This window comes from Lissotriton helveticus, chromosome 1_2 (genome assembly GCF_964261635.1).
Source record: "Lissotriton helveticus chromosome 1_2, aLisHel1.1, whole genome shotgun sequence".
NCBI classification, from domain to species: Eukaryota; Metazoa; Chordata; class Amphibia; order Caudata; family Salamandridae; genus Lissotriton; species Lissotriton helveticus.
Genome location: NC_136058.1, coordinates 245,895,937 through 245,921,216, shown reverse-complemented (window position 1 = coordinate 245,921,216; position 25,280 = coordinate 245,895,937). Strand labels below are relative to the sequence as shown.

Genomic DNA, 25,280 nt, shown 5'->3' with positions numbered 1-25,280 from the left:
CTAAAATAGAAATGGTAACGGAACCAAAAGGAGTGATGCAGGCCGTACATAGAGTTTGTGCTGGTTTAGATACCCAATGGGGTTAATGAGTGTCGAGCGTGAGGGTCCAGAAGCAAATGTGTTTCTAGAAACACAAACGTAAATGTGAAAGATCCACGAGAAACAAAAAGCAAGAATGCATAAATGAACTCTAAAGTGAACGAAAGCTACAAGTGTGCTGGAGAAACGGGTGCAACGTGCATAAAAGAAAAGTTACATTAGAGGCTGGAAAAACGGACCGAGAACAAGCGAACTGTGCATACGGAGAAAGAGAACACGAGTGACTGAGAATCTCAGAAGCAATAAAGTAACAGCGTAAAGTAGCAACAGAAAAGACTGGAATTTAGCTGGTGCCTTGGTGGATTTTGGCTTCTCCTGGGGTGTCTTGTGTTGGGCCTCTTGGCTGTTTGCTGTGTTTCTTCCTTCAGCCTTTCCTCCCTGCTTCTTCTGGTCTCATCTGATATCAGTGGTGCTGCTGGGTGGACGTTCTTTGGTGCCTGGATGGATTCCCCGGGTACTGTTGGTCTCCGCTGGGTCTCTTCTGGCCTGCGGTGTTCTTCTCCGGCTTGGTTCGCTGAGGAGGGGGAGTTGTTGTCCCTGCCCTTTCTGGTAGTTCTTTTTGCCGGTGTTGTGCCTCAGCTTTTCCCTGGACTCCTGTTGTTCCGGGGGCCGTGTTTCCGTCGCTCCTGGTCTGCAGGCTTGAGGTTGCTTCTGCTTGTCCTTCGGCTTTAGCTTCTTGTGGTTGCCTGTTGCCTTCGTCCTTCCTCCCTGTTGGCTCCTTTTCTTGGCTGGTCTGCTGGTTTCTGTTTGGTGCGACCTGCTCGGGGTTGCCTGGTTGAGCTCTTGCTGCAGTCCTGGACTGCCTGATGGGGCTGTGTTGGAGGTTTGTTGGGTGGCCTGGCACTTCTTTGCAGGTGTCTTTTCTGCCTGTGGGGTGGCAGGTCCCTATGCTATTGGGTTCCGGTCCTTGTGTGTGTGGTGTGTTCCTGACGTTGTGACCTCTTGATTCTGGCCGTGCCTGTTTGGGACTGTCACCCACTCCTGTTTTCCCTGCTTGCCTCCTCTTGGGTTTCGTTTGGGCGACGCCGGGGCTTTTTGCTCTCTGGCCTGTGCTCTGGTCGGCCCTTCCCTTCTTTGGCCTTCCCCCGGTTTTGGGTTGGGCCTTCAGGTCCTTCTGGTCATGTGGGTTGCTTGGCTTCGGCTTTGGCTTCCCAGCTGTGTCATTGGTTGCTATTTTGTGCCCTGGGGGTTTGTCCCCTGCGCGTGCCCTGCTTTGGGTCGTTTCCGGCTGTGGGGTTTGGTTTGCTTGTGCTTTCCACCCTGGCTGCTGTTGCTTCTGTGGTCAGGTTGCTTTTTATGTTTCCTCTCCCCTGGTGGGTTGGGGTTCCATGCTGTGATGTTTGGGCTGTTGCGCTCCTTTGGGACCTCTAGGGGTTGTTGGCCCTCGGTCTCGCTGGCCTGTGTTTTTGCCCCAGCCTTCTGCTTGGGGTCCTCTCTGCCTGCCCTGTCTCTGGTTGGGCTTGGCTGTGGTTGTTGTTGGCTCCCTTAGGGTTTCTTTGCTATGGTCTTGGGTGCTGTGGGTCGTTTGACTGTCTGGTTGCACTCCTTCTCTGGTGTTCGGGGTGTGCCTTCTTCGGGCGGTTGCTTCCTGCTCTGATTTCCTCCAGTTTGAGGTTGGGGTGTTTTGCTGAAGCTGTGTTCTGGGGTTCCTGTGGTTCCTCCGGTTCCCTTTTCCTCTTTGTTTTCCAGGTCTCTTTGTCCTGGTTGATTGCCCTTGTTGGTTCTTGCTGCTCAGATTTCTGGAGGTGCTGGTTCCATTGGTGCCTTGTTTCCTTCTCTCTCGGGGCCTGGTCGGTTGGCTTCCGGGATTTGTTCTTCCTTCCCCGGTGCCTTGGTTTTCCCTCTTTCCCTCTCCGTGGGCTCTGTCTCGCCTTCTGGGTGGGCGCTGGTGGACTTTCGGCTACTGCTGGCACTTTTCTCTTGAGGCCTGCTGCTCTTTTGTGTGGTTCCGGGGGTCTGTCCTCCGGTCTCTCAGGGGTTGGGTCATTTGCTTCCCTTCTCTTCTGGTTTGGTCCTACCCTTGGTGGGCTTCTCAGCCCTTTTTTTCCCGGGGACGACTTTGGTTTTTGTTGGTTGGGGCTTCGCATTTTTCTGGCCCTCTTGTCCCCTGGGTGTTTCTTTCATTCCAAGGCCTTGGTTTGGCTGGCGCGGGTTCTCTGCACCTGGGTTTGGCTCCTGTTGCCAGGTTCTGGCTTGCTAGCCCGGTGGCTCTTGGCCTTTCTCTTTGGGTGGGTTCCTCGCTGTTGTTTTCTTCTTGCCTTCTGTGCTCTCCCATTCTCTGGTGACCTCGTGGGTTGTCGGTCTGGTCGTCTTTATGCTCTCCCGTTGTTTTGTTGGGTGCGCCCAGGATTGGTGGGGCTCCCTCTTGTCAGGGGCTCTGCCTGGGGTTTCGCCGGTTCTGCCTTATGCTTCCTGCTGTTGCTGCCTTGCTGTGAATTCCTGGTTGGCTTTTGTTTTGTTTGGGAAGGCCAGCTTTTCTGCTTTGGTATTCGCCACATAGTTATGAATGGGACGAGGACATAAGGGACCAGGGGGTAATGCTCTATTACTTACCGGTAATCTTCATTACTGTGGGTCACGCTGTCCTCGTCCCATTCATACACCCCGCCCTCCCTCCCGGACGGCCGGCCTTCCTGTTTTGGGCTTGGTTGTTCAGGCGGAATGCTGGGTAAGTACCCTATATGTACTCCCGCTGGGAGGGGCGGGGTTAGGGCCCCAGCATTTTTCTGATCCTTTTTTTCTGTTGGGAGATGGTTATCTCCAAATAGTTATGAATAGGACGAGGACAACGGGACCCAGAATAATGAAGATTACTGGTAAGTAATAGAGCATCACCCCTCACCTCAAGAAGCTCCACTGGCCCCCATTCAGAAGAGATGTCAATTAAATAAACTGACCCACACCTACTAAGTGCTTCAGAATCAAGGACCAGCATACATCAATCACTGCTTGAACTTCCAACAACTCTCCAGACACCTGTGCTCTATCTCCCTCCCCAGTATTATCCAGTTACCACTGGTGTCTGGTGGTTCTTTCTCTAATGAGGCAGGGAGGGTTTCTGTGCACAGCCAAACGTCATGCGACTGAAAAGATCTGTAGAATGATGGCAGCTCAAGGCGGGCTGTACGAACAGTTTTGTGTTTCTAATAAATGTCCTCCTTGTTTACCTTTATTTTAGGCATTGGAGGTGAACAAGGAAGTGAACTGTTTGACAGATTTTCTACAGGAATCCGAGTCTCAAGTTCGAGAACTCAAATCAAAGGCCGAGAAGGGGCCGCTATACGGAATACCATTCAGCATCAAGCAATCCATTCCTTGCAAGGTATTGATGCATTTATTTATTTATTTTTTGTTTTTGTCACAACGTATATTACTTTCTTAATTTTAAAAAATCGCTGTATAGACTAGATTGTCATGCTTAGATATTGTTTGAATGCATGTATTTATTCATACATGCATTCAATTTATGAGAATCTAATTCTGTCTGATATTTTGAAAAATGGTCTGCACAGGTTGTAACAATCTTTAAAGGATAAGCAATGTGTTCTTCTACATACTGAAATGGAGCTATAATTAGGCCTCCGCAGAAATGACTCAAAAATCGCGAAATTACCATTATTTTCCAACTACCATTTGAAATGTCACACTATTTTTAACTCAAAATGCATCCTTGTGTCCGTATTGGACGCGAGGACGCATTTCCAGCTAAAACAAATAGTGTAAAACAGCATGTAATGCAAACCACAGTACCTCTGCTCCTGCGATGTGATTTTTACGCGGCCGAAGTCTAAATTACACGATGTCATGTAGTGGCATAATCTCAGGCTTTTTGTGTAGCAATCATGACACGAAATACCGCAAACTACCCGTGATTACACCAGGGTCAATTAAATTGCTCTTGGGCTGGACTATGTGCGTCAGTTACAGGGAGGGTGAGGATTTTACATCGTGAGTTTCAGATTCACATTCATACAGATGTTTATATTTTAGCCTATGTTACCTTATCCTACACCAAGGGTCTCTTTAGCACTCACTAATACTCATCATGCAAAAATCCGTATTTTTTTACCTTTTTACCAGGTCTGTTCCACCAATACCAACCCACCACTAATCCTTTGGGTTCGGAGTAGGGTGCTACTCGCCGGAAAGCGCTTCAACGACCCAGCAAGGGTAGTAAGCGCTATATCAATACAATTACAATAAGTTTTCACCAGTTTTTAGAGAGCAAAATCTGTCGGGGTGGGGAATGACGGTCCAATGATTAAACCACAACTTCTAATTGTGCTCTCTGCACACCCCCTGTTTAATCCCGGGCTTCAGGACCCTAGTTAAGATGGCTCTTGTGATCTAGCTGGACTATAAAAGATGCACATTCCCTTTGGTTCTCTCATCCTTTTTAAATGTGTTTTGTTTTTCTTATTTTCTGTCTGGTATCTGATTATAGTATACGTTTTATTTCCTTAGTTTCTCAAACAGAAGGGCTGTTGGGAGATTACATCAGCATGTACATGGGGGTTTAAAAGGGGTGTTTAGAGAAACCCATTATTTCAAACACTAAGAATTGGATTGGACAGTACAAGGCGCTGAAATGCATAACGGAACCAAAATAAAAAACAAAAAAACTGGAACCCAGCGCTTGAGGAGGCGAGTGGACTGTTTGCGTTCAAGGAAATGGTGAATGGGAGCTATTTGAAGGTGGTAAGATTAGCTCAGAGGCGTTTTTCCTCATGAGCTGCAAGGAGGGTGTAGAAATGCAAATAATTTTTTTCAAAGCAGTTTTTATCACTTTATAAAGCAGAATTATAAGATGAAAAGTAAAAGCGTATTATCTGTATAGGTGATTAGTCCTCCCACTGGGGACGTATTTGAGGAATCTGTTTTCCCAGCACGAGGGTGAATATCATAGGTAAAAGGTGGTACCCTCCCTCGTCCTGAAAAACGATGTTGAAAGGATGCACTCTCACATAGAGAGTTCATTCCAGGGTTCACATGTAGTCCCAGATAGCTCGAGGAATTGCACATGCGACTATAGAAGTACAATGTCCATCTTCTAACTGACAGGGGCTGATCATTTAGTTGTTAATGTACCAGAAATTAGAATAACAAAACTGACAGATCAATAGCTTGATTTTGCGCTGCAAGCACCAGGAATGGCATTCTGCCACGTCAGAAAACCCCAAATAAATGTAGCATTGTCAAGTTTGGAGTTACACTAACCTCAATTTGAGACAAGAAGGTAAAAGGCAATGTTGCTGAAGCGTGTAAAAAGCTACAAGCTCTACTGTCTCCATCTGAGAAATCTTATCCAGAACCATAACCCAACCACATGCAAGTTATTCACACTTCAGCACAGACGTATATGAAAGAGGGCAAAGAGGCAGATGGAACATGAATCTCAACAACAGCTGTGCGCGAGTCACGTACACTTTAGGACTCCCTGAGTGAATTAACTTAGGCAAAAAAAAACTGGTGCTCTTCTAATCAAGCACCAATTGGAGGATATCAGGAACAATGCCAAAACTTCCTATTGAGACATAGCTAGAGCAGCATCTCAGCAACATAGGAAATATATTTGACTCTGGAGTATGTCCATTAGTGACTTAAGATAGATGTGACTACTTGGGATATAACTGACGTGAGACCATCCCCACCAAACTGGTTAGGAAGTAAAAGCACCAGTTACACCATGTGTTCCTGCTAAACAGAAAAGACTAAAATCTTTAAGCTAGCAGGCGCAGCACTGACCTAACTGGTTTTAGTGATTCTGTTATTCAGTTCAAGTTATTGATTTTCTGTGAACTTGTGATGCTCTTTCTTCAACAAAGTGGCTACATGTCAGTGTCACCAAGGAAATTGTCTTGTCGATATATAACTCTCGATGACACAAAAACATTCCTTTCTTATGCTCATCACTGAGTTCCTCTCCTGAGTCTCCAATAGTCAAGGCCACTGGACCAAATTATGATGCAGGGTCCCCTAAATTTTACAGCATGAAAAGGTAGATCATGCAACCTAATGCGGCAAATTTTGTGTTAGTATTAGTTCATTATTATTGTATTTTCATCTTAACACTGTCTGGGCAAGGGTTTCATCTCATTAGTAGCAATTTAACATCCAAATTAAGGGCCCGATTACTTTTGCAGTGAATCCGCATCCTCCGGGCCGGCGCAAGCCACCGACGGCCCGGAGGATGCGGATTCAACGCTGCGTTCAGAGAAATGACCCCCCGCCGAATTAGGATGGCGGGGGGGTCATCTGCGGACGGCAAGACCGTCCGCCGCTTTTCAGCCGCGAGACCGCGGCGGAAAAGCTCTAATATGATGGCGGTGTCTATCAGACACCGCCAGCCATATTAGGATTTGCATTTTGATATGCCTTTTCATACGGTCTTTTCTTTGGGGGCCCGTTGCGGGCCCCCAGGGTGAAGGGGGAGGGTGGGGGTGAAAATGGGGTCTACCCCTCGGTGCCTGCCGCTTTGTGCATGCAAATGCACTGCTTGCATTTTTAACATTGCGGCGGGTGCTGTTTGAAGCAGCACCCGCCGCAATGTTAAACATACAGGATGTTACCGCCAGGGTGGCGGTCACATCCTAATTTGCATGGAGGGACCGCTGCTGCTCCTGTGGACGGTCCCTCCACCTCTGGGGTGGTGGACGGACGCAGGTCTGTCCGCCATCCTAATAGGGCCCTAAGTCATAAGCAAGTTAAACTTTGCATAGAGCCCTCCACTGTGCAGCAACACGTGTCACCATGATTTTAGTGACACTTGATCAGTTTGAGCTAGGAAAGAAATTTATTTTTGTCAAAATTCACACATTATGCATTAGATGATAGATTACGTGGAAAATGCAGCAAATCCATAAATATGCAGAAAATGCCACATCATCGCAGAATTCCGGCCCATCCTATTGTCCAACCTGCACTTGGCACTCAATAGACTGGTGTTCCCTTTGCTCAAAACCTTGAAAAAGAGATATCGAGTTTGCTGAAATCTATACCCAGTCACTCTGCCAGCCCCTCTCTTGATTCTGTCCTGAACGCATCACCTCCTAGACATCCCCTCTGCTAGAAACGTTGAGGTGCTATCCAATTCTAACGTTGACAGAGAGCGATTTGTCTCCAACATAGCCATGGCAGCTAGATTCCACTAAGACAGTATTAGCATAATTAGCTGTCTTGGAATCAGACGTCCTTCTGCTTTTTGTGTACCTGGAGAAAAAAAACAGAAGATCAGCCACTCGAAACTTGGGAGCAATTCCAGTCCCTGAGGGCCAGCTGAGTAAAAAAGGAGCCTGTCGGGGAAACAACCTTTACAATGCAACCATTACATCGCACTACATTTACAACACAGTCATTACATCGCAACATCTTTTACAATGCATGTCACTACAACGCATCCATTACATTGCATGTCACTACAACGCATGACACTTCATCGCATTTCACTACAATGCAGGCATTACATCGCATGTCATTATAACGCATACCATTACAACACATAGTACCCCTACACTATTTAACACTTACCCTACTGTTGCAACCCCTAGAGTAAGAATAGTAATTTTTACCCCTACACTATTTAACACTTACCCTACTTTGTAATGTGATGTAATGGAATGCGTTGTAAGTGTAGTTTTAAAAAATGTGTTGTAGTGGTATGCGATGTAAATGTATGCGTTTTAAAGGATGTTGCAATGTAAAAACTGTGTTGTAAAGGCATGCGCTGTAAATGTATGCATTGTAACGTCATACATTCGAGCCTGTTGGCCAGTCTGAGGCCTGCCCGTAATCCCAAATGGCGGCCTTTCCGCCCTTGTGATTGCGATACTCTGTCTCCAGCAGGCTTTCCATGTCCGGCTTTTCAACATGGAAAGCTTGTTGGAGAGCGAATATGGGGGCCCCTTGCCTTTGAACCCTAGGGTTGGGGGCCGAGGAAGCACCTATGGTGCCCCCCGTTCATCCCTGCACCGTGTGCCTGAGGTGCCTGCCACACGGTGCAAGCAGACTGCCATTCCTCAGTAGGAGCTTCTGTTACGACCGGTTTACGCCGTAACATGAACTCCCACAGAGGAATGAGAGTATGAAACCGAACCGTGTTCAGTTGCATCATGATGATGTGGTTGGGACCGCCGACTAGAGGTCGGTCGGTCCCGTTTCCAAGACAATGTTGCGACATTATAATAGGCCCCTAAATGTTTTTCTCTTTTATAAATTGGCTTGGGAACGTTCTTGAATTATTTTCTCACTTTAGAAATTGCTGGTACTGTTTGAAACTTAACTTGTATTTCTATGCAGAAATTCATGCTGCTTGTGCCACAGCTACCACAAGGGTAAAGCAGACCTTCTTTACGAACTGTGGTGTAAACTAACTAGTGTGGATTTATTAAGTGGGTAGGAGTACCCTCCCCCCAAATTAACAACCCTATTTCTGACAGCTAGTGTGTGGCATAACATGTGACCTATGTCCATTATCCCTCAGTTAACTATTTATGAGCACACTTCCAGGCAGCAGCCTGCATTCTTAACACTTTTATGTATTTATTTGATCAGCACGTCAATCAGGAAATATTCTTTTGGGATCTACTTCCCAATGTTTCTGTGACTTTTCTTTTAGGTTCATATTGCAAGTCATCAGGACAAATCTCAGCAAAACCTACTCAGCTGTAATCTTTAAACGGAGTGTCATTAAATTTGGTAATCGCAATTACCGCTCTTAGCTATAGCAAAAGTGTGTCATGAAGAGTTGCATGGCTAGCAAGCTGTTACCATTACCAGGATAGCTGAAACTTGATAGGTTTGTGTCTAGATTTAGCGTTATATGATATTAATCTGTATACACATTAGTACTCGAGGATTTGTATCCTTAATTATTCATTATGTAGTGTGAGCAGCCATCGTAAATTGCCTACTAGCAATAATGTGGCATCAAAGTGCTCTTTTTTAATCTGGGAACCTTATCAAATTGTCTTGGTATTTCCAATAATCAGTTGTGCATGGTTGTTGGATATGTGTGGTTAGTAGAGCTTTGTTTAAAGGTCTAGTTTCGTAATGAGTTGTGTTGATTAATGTGAAAGTAAAATGAGTTTGATACTAGTAAATATTATGGGGCTGATGTACTAAATGACTGAATGCAAAAAGTGGTTGCAAATTGAACACCAACATTCTCTGACCAGTCTTGAGATGGTACCCGTGTGCTAATAGGATACACCACAAAATAAAATGTCCAGTATGAGGGATGGAGGAGGTCACAGATCGACCTTCCCCAAGAATATTAATTATGCAGGTCAGAGTCTGTGCCCCAGTGTGATTATTTACTCACCCAATGACTGGGCCTACAAAAAAATCAGATCCGCATCTCTGTGTTTGCATTCCAAAATGGGAAACTTTTTTTTTTTTTTAACAGCCCTGTGTTCCTTAAAAGAAAGGGTGCTGCCTTTGAAAGAGCCCTGTATTCATTAAAGTAAATGCTGCTGCTTGCGAATTAGTTACCTCTTCGTATGTAATTGATCAATGTTGTTAAAAACCATTAATACTATCATAGCCAATTGCAATTGCAAAATAATTCCTCTTTCGCACCCTTTTCTAATTGCAGTTCAGAATTAGCTGGTAAAAACCATTTTGTGAGTTGGAAATGCTATCCCTAGCTAGAAAATGGGGTTCGTACATACCAAAAGGCCATTTTGCAGGCAGTGGCATAGCTAGACCTTAGCGCGCCATGGCGGTCCCTGTGTTTGCCGGCCTGCGGTGGCCGCATGGAAAGCAGGGGCGTGGGGTCCTGGCGATTCCTGTTTTCGCTACCGCGCTACGGACGCCGGTAAGAGCGGGTGGTGCGAGGCAGCCGCCCACATAACTCGTCACCCCCCTGATCCCGCCATGCTACGTCTCTGTTTGCAGTCTAAAAATCTGTGATTTTGCAAATGATAGTGTTCACGATTTCAAAAGGCTTTGAACATCTGGCACGTAGTACCACGTTATGCATACCTCCATTGCGTTGTTGTTCCATTTGTATGCCTTTAGGGAGTAGAATCGGACCCATTTTTTTTTCTTCCACAGGATTTTGGTTCCCATGTATTTAAGAAATAAATATTAGTTCAGATTCATTCCACTTTGAAAGGCCTTGATTACACATCCAAATCAATTATATGTTGGGTGTTTTCAAGAGATTAATATCTCCAGACAGCTGTTGGCAAGATAATTTGCGATTCTTATACAATATTCATAAAAATAAGAGGCTTGACGCCAAGATCTGCTGGAAAGGCTAAACTGCAACATGCTCAACAAGTAATTGAATATGAGGCAACGCAAATCTTGTTCACACTATAATTACAAAAAAAACATATTTATTGCATTACTGTTATTTTAATGAAATTGATCCTACTGTGACAGTGGGTGTGGTGGGTAAGGTAGACTCTAGAACAGTGAGGCAGTTCAAGGACTACCAGATGCTAAAACTATTATATGTAATTAAAAGCACTGGCCTGTGAACATACAACGAAAAACAAGAATGCAGCATGTTCCTTCTCTGCAGGTGCTATGTCGACATCAGTGCATATAGAATTGTCGTCCAACCCCCGTGCTGTATTTGCTTTGGGAGTTCACAGTCCCTCAGGTTGTTGATTTTTCCTGCAGTGCCTCTTTGAGGATTATGATTGTACACATTTCCCTCTCTCAGTATCACTAACCCTGTGCTTGTTTTTGGTTCATGGAGATTGCAGCAGGTCACCTAGGCAAAGGTGACAACATACACAGGTGAGGGCTAACTGCATTGCAAACCTATCACAAAAGATTCGCTTTTATGCCTCATGCACCTATTTTCTTAGGGAGTCGAGGGCCGGGGATCAAATAATCTTTCCCATGCATAAAATATCAGAATGCGTGTTCTTGTTTTGAGAAATGTCCATCCACTAAGTGAATGTACCCCTTCTCATGTGAGGTCGAACCGATTTTACTATCATGCTTTTTTTTAGGTCTGGCTAGAGACTGCCATACCTCTGTGGTTAGGACCTTATTGATCTAACCTGAGAGCAGGACAACGGTCAGCAATTAGTTATTCTGATTATTATTCACTTATTCATCAGTCAACATTCATCAACCATCGATTTGAATGTTAGATCCAGTCATGCTATATGGAGTTTCCCCTCTGTCCAGCCATACGGCCATTTCATTGGTAGAGCACATGAGAACTGGTGCATGGATTTCCAGAAAGTTCAGTGGCTTCTGGACCCAAATTACTATCATTGGAGTCATTGTCAGTGGTTTCCTTGGAAGCCAGTCGCCTTGTATCTAGACTCACCATGGGCATGGCATTATGGCTTTCCAGAGCAATGCAGATTACTTTTTCCTAAGAGAGTAGCGGTATGAAGGAAGGCAGTGTAATCTAAATGATGCAGGCATAATTTGCTTAGTTTCAGGAATTTTGTATCATTCTTGTATTTTTCTTTATTGTATTATTTTAAACAGTGACAAGTACAGCATCATGGCTTGAGGCCAGGGGCGCAACTAGGTCTTAATTTCGGGGGGGGCTAACATGGCAAATGAAGGGGCGTGGCTAATGTTAATCAATGGGGCGGGGCTAAAATGTCAGATAAACGGGATCGATTAATGCTCAGGTCAAGTGGAGAAAACATGCAACCCTAAAATTACCCCCTCGCAACCCAAAACCCATTACCACCCTGAACCCTGAAATCATCCACCTAGAACCCCAAACCCACGCCGATCCCTAAAATTACACCCTTACCCCCCAAAACCCATACCCACCCTGAACCCTAAAATTACCTCTGGCTCCCCAAAACCCATACCCGCACTGATCCCTAAAATTACACCCTTGCCCCCCCAAATCCATTACCACCCTGAACCCCAAAATTACCCCCAGGCACCCCAAAACCCATACCCACCCTGAACCCTAAAATTACCCCCTGGCACCCCAAAACCCATTACCACTCTGGACCCTAAAATCACCCCCTTGAAGCCCAGAAACTCATACCCGCGCTGATCCCTAAAATTACACCCTTGCCCCCCAAACCCATACCCACATTGAACCTTAAAATTACCCCTGGCACCCTAAAACCCATACCCATGCTGAACATTAAATTCTCCCCCTGGCACCCCAAAACCCTGTGGCGTCACTGGGGTTGGTGTCACCCGGTGCGGGTAACTCATGGTGTCACCCCCTCACGACTTACCGCATGGACCACCTCTGTCAGAAATGTACGGCGCTAGGTACTGTCTTACTCCCTCTAGCTCCTTCTCTCTGTCTAGCTCCCTCTCTCTGTCTTACTCCCTCTAGCTCCCTCTGGTTCCCTCTCTCTCTGTCTTACTCCCTCTAGCTCCCTCTCTCTCTCTCTTACTCCCTCTAGCCCCCTCTCTCTTACTCCCTCTAGCTCCCTCTCTCTCTCTCTTACTCCCTCTAGCTCCCTCTCCCTGTCTAGCGCCCTCTAGCTCTCTCTCACTCTGTCTTACTCCCTCTAGATCTCTCTCTCACTCTGTCTTACTCCCTCTAGATCTCTCTCTCTCTCTGTCTTGCTCCCTCTAGCTCCCTCTCTCTCTCTTACTCCCTCTAGCTCCCTCTCTCTGTCTAGCTCCATCTCTCTCTGTCTTACTCCCTCTAGCTCCCTCTGTCTCCCTCTCTCTCTTACTCCATCTGTCTTCCCTGGATTTGTATAAACAAGAGTGCGATCAACAGGTTGCACTGTAGTGAAAAGCAAGCTGAAATTTGGAACTGGTTCACTGAAAAACTGAAGACTGTGCAAGATACTGAAAAATAGGAAACCATGCACCCTCAGGTGAGCTAGGCTGCTATAGAGTTGCCTTGTGAGCAAAGAAAATTGTAGTCAAGAATTGCAGATCTCCTGCGAGACGCTGGCGAGTGTGAACAGCATGAGGAACAAGCTTGCACAGGGAGCGACAGTAAAGGTGAGAGCAGATGTGAGGCTGCAGTGCAGATTGGTGTCAGCCCATGTGTTGGTGTCACCCGGTGCGGTCCGCACTCCCCGCACCCACCTAGTGACGCCACTGCCAAAACCCATACGCACCCTGAACCCTAAAACTGCCCCCCTGCTCCCCTGACACTCGAAAACCCACACCCACCCTGAAACCTAAAATGTCCCCCCCTCACAAACCCAAAACCCATACCCGCACTGAACCCTAAAATGAACCCCATGGCACCCCAAAACCCATACCCACCCTGAATCCTAAAATTGCCCCCCTGACACCCGAAAACCCATACCCACCCTGAACCCTAAAATTAACTCCATAGCACCCCAAAACCCTTAACCACCCTAAACCTTAAAATTACACCCTGGCACCCCAAAACCCATACCCACCGTGAACCCTAAAATTGCCCCCTGACACCCGAAAACCACACCCACCCTAAACTCTAAAATGTCCACCCCCTCATACCCTAAAACTCATACCTGCCCTGAACCCTAACAACCCCATGGCCCCCTAAAACCCATTACCACCCTAAACCATGAAATTACCCCCTGGCACCCCAATTCCCATACCCACCCTGAACCCTAAAATTACCCCAGGAACCCCAAAACCCATGCCCTCCCTGAACACTAAAATTACACCTGGCACCCCAAAACCCATTACCACTCTGACCCCCAAAATTACCCCTGGAACCCTAAAATTACACCCTTGCCCAACAAAATCCATACCCACCCTGAACCCTAAAATTACCCCTGGCACCCCAAAACCCATACCCACGCTGCACCCTAATATTACCCCTGGTTCCCCAAAACCCATACCCACCCTGAAGCCTAAAATTACCCCTGGCACCCCAAAACCCACATCCACCCTGAACGCCTAAATTACCCCCTGGCCCCCATACCAGTCCTGAACCCTAAAATTGCCCCCTGGCACACCAAAACCCATTACTACCCTAAAATTATCCCTGGCACCCTAAAACCCATACCCACTCAGAATCCTACAATTACCCCCTGGCACCCCAATTCGTAACCCACCCTGAACCCTAAAATTACCCACTAGCACCCCAAAAAATGAACACTACAAACTTACACTACATATTCATATTCGGAGGGGACTCTCCTCTTTAGAGAAAGATACATGGCCCTGTTCACCATTTATCTGGTGAGGTGCGCTGTGGATGTGAATTCCCTACAAGTGCATGGACAGCAGGGGGAATGGGATGTCCAGTGCAAGTGAAGCTTTTCATTTGTAAATTAATTCCTTCTGGCGTCATAGCCCAGGGTTTGCGGTCTGTGCACTTGTATGGAATACACATCCATACAAGTGCACAGACAGCAAACCCTGGGATATGACACCAGCAGAAATTCCTTTACAAAGGAAAAGCGTCACCTGCACTGGCCAGCCCTTTCCCCCTGCTGTGTGCATCTTCCCACTCCCACCCCATGCTGAACACATCAAGTGCTTAGGTGAAATCCCTGCCTTCAGGCAAGGATATCACCTCGGCGCTAGTAAAGGAAAACAAGAGGGGGGGGCTGGGGGTTTACTTGATACTGTTCAGAGGCTGGCTGGCTCGGGCTGCCGGGCCTCTCAGAATGCATCAATAACAATGACATTCTCAGCTCCGATGCGCAGTCATCTCAGTGCGTGTCAATTAGCCCGGGCTGAAGAAGACGACGGGGGGGGCTGAAGCCCGGTGAGCCCAATGGGTGTTGCGCGCCTGGCTTGAGCCATCTTCTAGTCAAGCAATAACAGTGACATGCATTGTATCCAAAACTCACCAGCATTCACTTCTGCTCCCCCAGGCCCCGCAGGTCCAGCTAGTCCAGCTCGCATTACGTTTGTTAGATGACATTTCTGAAATTATGCCAATATGCCACTTCCCATAATGATGTGCCATTCTCAGTAAAAATGTACTACAAACACAGGAAACAACACAACATAACGTGAGCGGCTGTTATTTGCAGTGCCTTTGTTTTTGCACAATCTTTTAAGTGTGAAATGCATCCTCCTACAATTGACAAAAGGGCACATTTTGTGCTAAAATATCACGCAAAATTACAGTATTGCTGTTTGTACGATTATGCATAATTTCACGTAATTTTGCCAGAAGTTTGCGTACTTAAGGCCACACAGCAAAGGGATCAATCTCACTGCTAATAGCTTGCCTAACCTCTACACCGGCCCCAACAGCGCTCGGATGCCTGGCTTCACCCTGAGGGTGCCCAGGAGTGGACACTTCACAAGGAAAGCCAGGAAGGGTTCCACAGCTTTATGAGTAATAGCGCCAGGAAACCACTAGGTGGCAGTGCGCTCTACAAATACCTTGACAATTACATTTACATTTGCATTTACTGCTATTGCCAGCCTGCACACTAGCAATCAATGGAGCTGCTGTGCAGCAAGAAAAGGGTAATAAGGTTTGAAATACCTCTAAAGCTTCCTGAAGATGGGCCCTCTATGCAAGGTCAGAAGCATTTCTGGTGCAATGTGGTACTGAATGACACCAGGTATGTACTTGGTCACAACAGTGTAGTTTCTGACCGAATAGAGTGGCTGCTGGTGACATGCCACATCTACCACCCGCTGGGAGCAGCACCGGGTGAGCTACAGACTTCAGTGCCAGGCAGGCAAAGCAGTGGGTGCGCTCTAAACAGCAATGAATCGCTAATGAGCTTTCTGAACACCAGTCCTCCAATAAGCTACTTTGATGTTTGAGCAGCAGTGATGCCAGATACTCTACCAAAGCCACCTGCACATTAGCCCTACATGGAGGTAAGTGGTTTGTGACGTCTGCAGTATCTGTGATGCCCGCCTATTATGTCTCTGGCCTCTAGTTACTCTACAAGTATGCACTGCTACAAAAGCTCAGCGAAGAGCTACCGTATAAAGCTCAGTTTATCCAACTTTACACGAATAGCTCAAACAATACAAGGGGGGGCCAATAGGCCCCCACGCAAGCATGGCGGGGCCCGGCCCCTCCCACACCCCGTCCCTTTCGGGGCCGCTTGCCCCGCGCCCTCGCCCCGGAAGTACTTGTGTGCTTCCGGGGCGAGGGGGCGGGGTCGCGGCGGCGAAAGGGTTAAAAGCCTGGGGAGCGCGGGAAGCGGCCTCTTTGTGCCCGCGCTCCCAGGCTCGCTCCTCGCCCCACCGTGGGGCCGTGTAATTTTCTCTTTCTTTGTTTTTGTAGGTCCGGAGTACACATTCGAGCCTTTTTTCGGAAGAGCATAGCAATCGGTGAGATGGGAGCTGCAGAGCCCGGGAGAGCAGCAGAGGATTTCTCCTTTCCGTTGTGGGACCTGGGAGAACAACAGAGTCAAGATTCGAGTTTCATGCTCCGGGTGGCGGAGCCCAAGTGCGGGCAGAGGCTGTGGCGCATTGGCCCTGACTTCGGCAAGGCGCTTGCTTGAAGGTGAGCAAGGGCTGCGGGTCGATTTGTTGGGGTATGTAATCATGGCCCCATCTCATTTACGGGGCAGAAGTGTTAGGTTGGTGGCGTGAGACAGTCGGTGAAGTGTGCTGTGTTGTGGTCGGCACAAGTTCAAGACCGCTGTGAGCCATTTAATCTTGAATGTGTCTTTAGTGCCCCCAGGGTCGGACAGTCCACGGAATAGTCATAGGGCACTGCCGAGTTTAGCGGGAGAACGTGGCACAGCTGCGCCAGTCATACTGCTTTTACTAAGTTACTTTGCCATTGCACGAGGTGGCGGTGTGACCCAATTTCCATACATTGCCTTAGACGGGAGAAATATTAATCTAATAGGCGCGATATGAAGTGGGGAACAATTTATTTGAGTTATCTGATTTGGGGCATAGACCGGGTTGCCTAATTTTCTTTAAAAAGTGGTAACGGTGGGACAGTGCCTGTGGCTCAATTGTTAGAGAGCGCGCCTTTGGCCTGGGAGTCCCGGGTTCGAGGTCAGGGTTGGCGGAAATAGCGTGTCATGTTGAAGAAAAGAGGCTCAAAGCATAATTTTAAAAGTGGCAGAAATGTGCCGAGAAAAAATGTGTTGTGACATATTGCATACCTTGTTTGGCAAACGCCTGCTGTGGTTAAATGAGGAAATCCTAGAGCAGCCCATGACGGAAATGTTTCTTCACACGCATATTTGACATGCAGAAAAAGGTGCCGATTATCACCAGGCTACTGCTTGTAGACCTCAGAAACCTGGATGTAAAGGCCAGTTTGAGGTCATAAAACGAAAAGCACCGAGGGTTTGCAATGTCAAATTCTATTAGTTGAGGCCGTAAACATGGGAATATGCAACACGAAGTTAAGCTCCCTTTGTAATTTGTAAGAAACAGATACAGTCGTAATTAATGGGCACACATGTTCCTAGTCAAGGCTTTAGGTTTATTAAACAGAAAACTCTCACAGGGTAACTGTGAAATATGCGACGCGAAGCCAGGCTCACTTCATGTAATTTAAGCTGCGAGGGGGGGAGTGTACTTCAAAATGCACATGTTCTCGTTACCTTACCTGTAATGTCAGTATAGCCATGTATTCATCAGGGCAAGAAATGAATGCGTCCCCACAAGCAGGGGGTTAATACGGACATCCAGTCACCACATCGTTTTGCTGCCGCACTAATAGCGGCGCTTGCCTGTGAATACGTGCATAAATGCTACAGTGTGTGGCTGAGTCCAAAGGAGCTGGCCATATTAGAGATGGTCCAGTTATGGCAGGTGGGCCTCGGTCAAAACACGGAAAGCAACAATTTTTCCGCGTTCGTTGATTGCGCTTTATATATAACAATTGGTAAAGGAAGATGGATGGAAGCAAAGAAATTAATGCTAGCGGGCAATGCTCTCAGTTAGGAATACTCTTTTACTAAGTTACTTTGCCAAGGTTCAACAATATATTCGGAAATAGTGATCCTTTAATTCGTCACCTACCAGGGAATAATTCGAGATATTTATACAGCTGTAAGGGCAGTTTCTATTCCCCAGCGGGACTGTTTCCCTCACGCTTTTTGTTATAATTGTCAGTATCTAATTACTGATTATGGCCCGTGACCTGGATCATCAGTATTAGTCGTCTCGGGCAGTGTGCCTGTAAAAGGATTCCCCTGCGCAGCGAGCGTCTGATGCATTAATATAGCATAGCAGAGCGCACTTGTAAATTTTTGGTGCTAGGGACACTTTCAAAATAATTCCCCCCCTTCTCAGACCCTGCCTGGAAATCCGTTTGGTTCATTGTAAATTGGTCGCATTAGGTATAATTCTGCTTGGCAGGGAGTACATCATGTGCGTGCTGGGTTTGAAATGGTGTTCTTTTCGCATGTGTTGTGTGATTATCTGGCCTGCTATTGTTCGCCAGGAAGTTCGTTAGTCATCAACATTGGTCAGATTTGTTGACTTTGCTTGGGCAGTCGGGTCATGCTACACTTTGTTTGCTCTATTCCTGCAACAGTTTACTCAGGTAACGGGTCCTATGTTACAGTGCTCTGACACCTTCGGGTAAAATCAGCGCTTTATAAAAGCGCATAGAATACAATAAGATAGAATTAGCCGTACATCTGTAGGTATTCGGACACACTTGTCTGCGTATGTAGCGTACACCTACGGAGGATGTGTGTGCAGAAGGAGTGCCATGGAATTCAGAGCTGTTTACAAGGACGTACAAACAAAAAGTGTAGGGATCTGCACTATCACATGGGTGAATCTGGTACACACGCTCAAATACAGTGACACGTTTGGTGTAAACAGAGCATAGATGCACATGTGTAGGGGGCACACACGGACTGTGACAGTCCATAGTTGGGAATAGTGCACGGTAATGGTTGTAGTTTTACCTTTGTGGACCAAGCCGCTGCACGCACCGGCCAGGAGTTTCAGTGCAAAACAGTGAGCGAGGCCGCATAGGGCCCAGCTCGTTCATGTCTCACGACCAGAATCCACTCGGGGGACGGGGCCCATCTTTTTTCTCCCACCACTGTCCCTGTGCTTTGCAATACTTGACTGCAGTCTTCATAAATTGCTTCTCGTCGAGATGCAAATGTAAGGTTTCCCAATTGAGCTCGGTGCAGAATTACACATTATACATTATACCTTTTCCTACAGCTAGTTCACGCTGATTGACGCAGCTGACATACATTGAACTTGTATTGATGGTCGAATGTTGCTCAATCCTAGGGGGGGTGCGCCATATGGTTAACTCATGAACACCCAACTCTTCTCTTCTGAACTTTATGCATTACTGAATGCAACGAACCTTAGGTGACTATGACTTCCAGGGCTTGGCCGCTGGGGCCTAAAAGGGAGTCCTTAAGTGGATTTCTTATTGAAACTTGAGTGAGAATCCGAGGTGTTGCCACCCTTGTTGTCTGCATTGCTTACGTTTTGTTTGTAGTGTTCCCCCTTCCTCCTTGAGATGATTTGTAGGTGGTTCAGAAGGCCTTAAACATTGATCTAGCCAGATCAGGGAGCCAAATTATGTGAGCATAGTGTGAGAGGGTTGCCTGACATATGCTGCCCAGTTTTCTAGGGGGCACACTGCGCCAGTCTAAAACGACCCTTATTGATGGTAGGTTAAAGGCAACCTTATTAGAAAGCTATCCTAGTGGTAGCTGTGGAGGGCGGACGCCAGGCTAAGGCTTGTAGGGAGGTAAAGCAGCTTGTTTTACCAATCAAAATCTCACGAGTGAGGAAATGAAAGTTGAACCACACCAGGTGGATATAAATATAGGTATTTATTCTAAACACATCCCTCTGGTCCCTTTAGGAGGCTATGAGGCAAAGAATTACAGTCAGTAAATGTATTTAATACACAGTAACTTAGCACAGTACACGTTGTGCCCTAGGGGTGTACCGAACCATATATCAAAGAAGTGGTATACGGACCACGGCAGGCATGCTGACGAGGCTTGCAGCCTTTAGAACGGCGGCGGCCAACAGGAAGCACTCAAGGTAGTGACACATGGGGACCCACGCGAAGGAAAAGCCTTTATCTCACAGGTCATCTCAGGTGACTACTAAGATCAATGACATCAACCGGTCTGATAGTTTCAGCAAGCGCGGAACTTCCCCACGCTAGCGACCGATTACTTGGGGTCCTGATAATACTACACACCCTGGCCCCGGATGTCACACCTTACAGCCTGGCATAGTTAGGGCTGTGCTAATGCTTTTGGGTAAAGACTTTGATGCTGCACTGTTGAACAGACTGTCCTTTTTTCACACATAGATCCTATGCATAAAGACGTGGGTAGAAAACCAGGATTAAGAGGCGATGTCCTCGCCTGCAGCACAATTTTCTTGTAGTAACAAGGAATGTGAAAATAGGAAGCCAATTTTACAGCTTAGCATGGTTAAGGCGGTGCTGATCCTATGCTTAGCGACTTAAATGCTGCACTGGCAAACAGACTGTCCCTTTCAAACCTAGATACTATGGCCTACAGACGTGGGTAGAAAAACAGGAATAGGAAGTGATGTCCTGGTCTGCAGCAGAATTCTAGTAGCCATGAATGTGCCGTGGCACCGCACTTCACACTGTGTATCGTCCTTAAGGAGTCATGAGGGCGCGATTGTATCACGGTGGACCCCACGCACTGGGGCACTGTACTGCACACTGGATATTATTCTTTAATGAAGGTCATTCTACAGGGCACTCTCCGTAACACTAATCCAGTCACGCTACATGGGACGCAAACTGAGGCTATGCTTAACACTTACAGTCGGAAGTGTCAATGAGTAGGCAGCTGGCGCTAATCTTATCTAAAACTTAGCAAGTGATGGCAATGTAAGACTAGCACGTGTACAGCAGTTATCGCCAGAAACACTAATGGTTTGTGTTTATCTTTTCCATTTATGTATGGCTGGGTCCATGGTGGATATCTGGAGTGCTCCACATCACAACAATCGGCAACAGGTGGACAGCCCAAGGGATGCTTACGTCAGGTAGAGGATGGCAAGCAGCAACGCAAGTGTGATGGGCGAGCGATCAAAGACGCAGGAGGTGCCAGCACGGAGTTGATTGTTGATGGTGTGTAAGCCCTTAATTGGGCTGGCGGCAGTAATGTAGCAGGATGTTGCTTCACAGAAAATGGCAGTATTTGCCTTAACAGGAAATTGTATACCTACAGTAATGGCGCCTGTGCACGCAGGGCCACCAGTGTCAGCATGGTATATGCATAGATCACCAATTGGTAGTGACAACGGTAGGGATGGGACAGTACACAAGGGTGTGCATTCCTAGCCTCGGCAACCCCAGGAATGATAGGCCTATGCAACGCCTCATTTTCCCTGTTCAGGAAGTGGGGACTTCCATAGTAAAAGTAGTACCATACACTTAACACTTTCATAGTAAAAGTAGTGCCATACACTTAACACTTTCCAGAGCGTAGTGGCTAGGTGTCGATGGTTAGCAGACTGTACAGTATGCCAGTGGGAGGGGTAGAATGATAGTACCAGGATACCCCCGGTCACAGCATCTGCAGGGACCCTCAATAGGCGTGCCCCCACACCCTCATGCATTATAGGACATGGGGTAACGATGATAGGACCCAGACTGCACCATAGGGGGGCAGTTTTTCCCCAGGCTGCACGTAAAAGGGGGGGGGGGGGACTAGGCGAGTGCACGGAGTCACTCGGTGAAGAATCACTCGATAAAGAGGATCAACACTTGGTTTGAGAAATTAGTTCAAACACCTTAATTGCAGAATATCCCACAGGGGGCATCTGAGAGGGACAAGGTAGACTAACAGTGGGCTGATAATGAATAGTGGACAATTATTGGAGGGGTTGTCTCTACTCACAGGGTGGGGGGTCCATTTGACAGAGTCAAGGAATGCCCTAAGGATAGGGAACAAACTAGCAGGGGTAGAGGGTTTCTTGATTAGGAAGATATGACCTTTCAATGTAGGCGGTTGGGGGGGGGCCAGATAGTCGGTCAACTACCTGGCCTGTGGCGGTAAGGTCATTAATCGGTGAGCAGCATTTTAAGGTCCTTACGGGGGGCGGACCCATTCACGAAAGGGGCCGCCCGCGGGAGGGGCCATTGGTCTCTCTCAGAACTTCAGGGGCAGGATATGATATCCCGTTTTAAAGGGTGCGGGGGAGGGAGTCTACGCTTTCCTCAGGCTGGTAGCCACCCCTCACAACACTATGACGTCACTAAGGTGCGCGAGTGTCTGGGCCCTCCTGTTATGGTTAAATGGAGTTCAGGGAGCGCACGTGGGTGTAACGTGCCCTGGGTTGCGCATGCGCATCTTCAACGTGAGAGCGCAGCTGTAAAAGGATCTGACACCGGTTGGCGACCTTGCCGTAGGACTTTATTAAAAATATTAGAATGCAGTTTAATTTTCAGGATGATTAGATTACGTTAGGAAACACGCTGTACTAGCTATTTGTTAAGGTTAGCCCATCATACCATGTCGAAACGGATGTCAATCTAATCTTCTGAAAAGTGTGCATTTTAATAATTGTCAGAAATGTTTATTTGATTAAAATTTTTGATTTGTTTTTATATTTTAATAAATACGGCCAGGGGGGGGGGGCCTGTACCCCCCCCTTGACTTCCAAAGACCCCCATGTGTTGACTGGTTGAGTTGGGTAATTCAGTCAGTGTTTTAAGGGGGGAGGTGGCCGGCAGTCCAAGACCATGATACAAGGGGGGGCCAATAGGCCCCCACGCAAGCATGGCGGGGCCCGGCCCCTCCCACACCCCGTCCCTTTCGGGGCCGCTTGCCCCGCGCCCTCGCCCCGGAAGTACTTGTGTGCTTCCGGGGCGGGGTCGCGGCGGCGAAAGGGTTAAAAGCCTGGGGAGCGCGGGAAGCGGCCTCTTTGTGCCCGCGCTCCCAGGCTCGCTCCTCGCCCCACCGTGGGGCCGTGTAATTTTCCCCACCCTCCATCCCTTGTTAGCAGACCTTGGGGCCTGGCAAATGGTAAGAATCAGGTTTGTCAATGTGCCGGACTATAGGTTAGGGGGTTTGATCCAGTAGGCCTTGAATTTCCCGTTTACTGGAAGGTAGAACAGATGTAAATATTTTGTGCAGTGCCGTGATATTTAACTAATTCTCTCCTTAGGCCTTTTTTCCCGCTTACAGGAGTATCTGTATATGTATATGTTTTGTGCTTTGCTGTGTATTAACAATTTTCTCCTTAGGCCTTTTTTCCTTTTAGAATAGCAATGTCGTATTTATTATGTGTGTCTGGCGGTAAGGTCATTAATCGGTGAGCAGCATTTTAAGGTCCTTACCGGGGGGCGGACCCATTCACGAAAGGGGCCGCCCGCGGGAGGGGCCATTGGTCTCTCTCAGAACTTCAGGGGCAGGATATGATATCCCGTTTTAAAGGGTGCGGGGGAGGGAGTCTACGCTTTCCTCAGGCTGGTAGCCACCCCTCACAACACTATGACGTCACTAAGGTGCGCGAGTGTCTGGGCCCTCCTGTTATGGTTAAATGGAGTTCAGGGAGCGCACGTGGGTGTAACGTGCCCTGGGTTGCGCATGCGCATCTTCAACGTGAGAGCGCAGCTGTAAAAGGATCTGACACCGGTTGGCGACCTTGCCGTAGGACTTTATTAAAAATATTAGAATGCAGTTTAATTTTCAGGATGATTAGATTACGTTAGGAAACACGCTGTACTAGCTATTTGTTAAGGTTAGCCCATCATACCATGTCGAAACGGATGTCAATCTAATCTTCTGAAAAGTGTGCATTTTAATAATTGTCAGAAATGTTTATTTGATTAAAATTTTTGATTTGTTTTTATATTTTAATAAATACGGCCAGGGGGGGGGGCCTGTACCCCCCCCTTGACTTCCAAAGACCCCCATGTGTTGACTGGTTGAGTTGGGTAATTCAGTCAGTGTTTTAAGGGGGGAGGTGGCCGGCAGTCCAAGACCATGTACTAATTACTCTGCTAAATAAATTCCATCTATCCTAGGAACTGGAAGTGGTCACAAATCAAGCCGTGGGAGTACTGGGGTGTATATGTGAGGCACTGGTTTCAGTGCTGGCACAACAGAAAATGGAACTTGGTAATGGTTCAGAGTTGATCAGCAGCTCTAAGAGGCCTTGGTGAGTCCAGAAGCCATCAATAAGTTGGTGATGATCAGCAGATCAGATGGGAGGAGTTGGATGTAGGGTAAGTTCAACAGGATGGCTCCTAAGACCTGCATTAGGATGGTGGCCACATTAGGACTTATCCTGCCATGCAGAGTACTCGTCTGGACAGCAATAAGGGGAAAATATATCCTTCAACCCCTACCAGCAGGCTAGTGGGTAAAAGCCAGTCCACCATCTGATGACTGCTGGGAATAACCATATCAAGGGGTGTAGCTCCAGGAGAGGTGCAGGTGATGGGACCCAAACTAATAATTTCTTAGTCCATCTTGACATGGCAGTGTCAGTCAGTTCAGCTGTTTGCAGCAACATTGACACCGAGTCACTGTTGCCCCTGACTGGGAAGAGGTGGGTGGACCAACATATTAACCCGTCAACCGCTGCGGTAATTGCTGGCTGTTCCGTGCACGGGTGGTAAGCCCAACCGTGGCAAGGCACATCCTTGGCTCTAAAAGCCTGCTCACAAGTATTTCCAAATCCAATAGTTCCACATTTTACAGCTGAGGGCCACTGGACCTGCAAATGCTCTATATGCCGGGCCATGGGACATCAGGAGTAAAAGGCCTCGACTCCCCTCATGTGCGCCTAGTAGCTCCTGCTTGCCACTTGCCCTGTGAAAAGGGTTTTGACACCAACACCAATATATCTATTGTTCAGTTTTAGGATGTGGAGTGTGGATTAGATGTGCTGTGTTCCCTCCTCTCATAGCTGACGAGTTGTCCCATATTATATCCTAAGATGTCATCTAATTTATATGTTTCTATATTAAAACCCCCCTGGCTCATTTGAAAGGCTGTTCTTTTACCTGCTATTAGGGCTGCTACTATGGAATTCCCTGCCAGCTCCCTTGAGAGACTCGACATCCCTTCTTGCTTTCCCTAAGGGTCTAAAAACATTCCTTTTCTAACATACTTGTAGATCACGGCTTCCTTTTCCATATTCCCGCCCTGTGCCGGGTAACCTCTCAGCGTTAACTGTGTGCATTATAATTTTTTTGTAATGTAATATATGTGATATCCCAACCACAGCTTTGTTTTTGGTCAACTGTACGTTGCATTTGATGGCTAGTAGTTTTGCTTTTAACCTCCAAAGCATGGTCGCTGTGAATCCAGTAACCAAAGTATAATCGGCTTAAGTGCGAGGCTCAACGGACTCGTTCGTGACTTGTTATCAGTTTGCAGCAAAGG

General features: G+C 47.2%; 1 protein-coding gene across 1 annotated transcript in view; it reads left to right on the top strand.

Annotated features, from left to right (window-relative positions):
• Positions 1–25,280, top strand: part of LOC144800376 (vitamin D3 hydroxylase-associated protein-like) — a 652,021-nt gene that overhangs the window by 211,567 nt on the left and 415,174 nt on the right. The window contains exon 3 of the mRNA XM_078671677.1: positions 3,278–3,421. Coding sequence (XP_078527803.1) covers positions 3,278–3,421 — 144 coding nt within the window. The remainder of the gene's footprint in view (positions 1–3,277; positions 3,422–25,280) is intronic.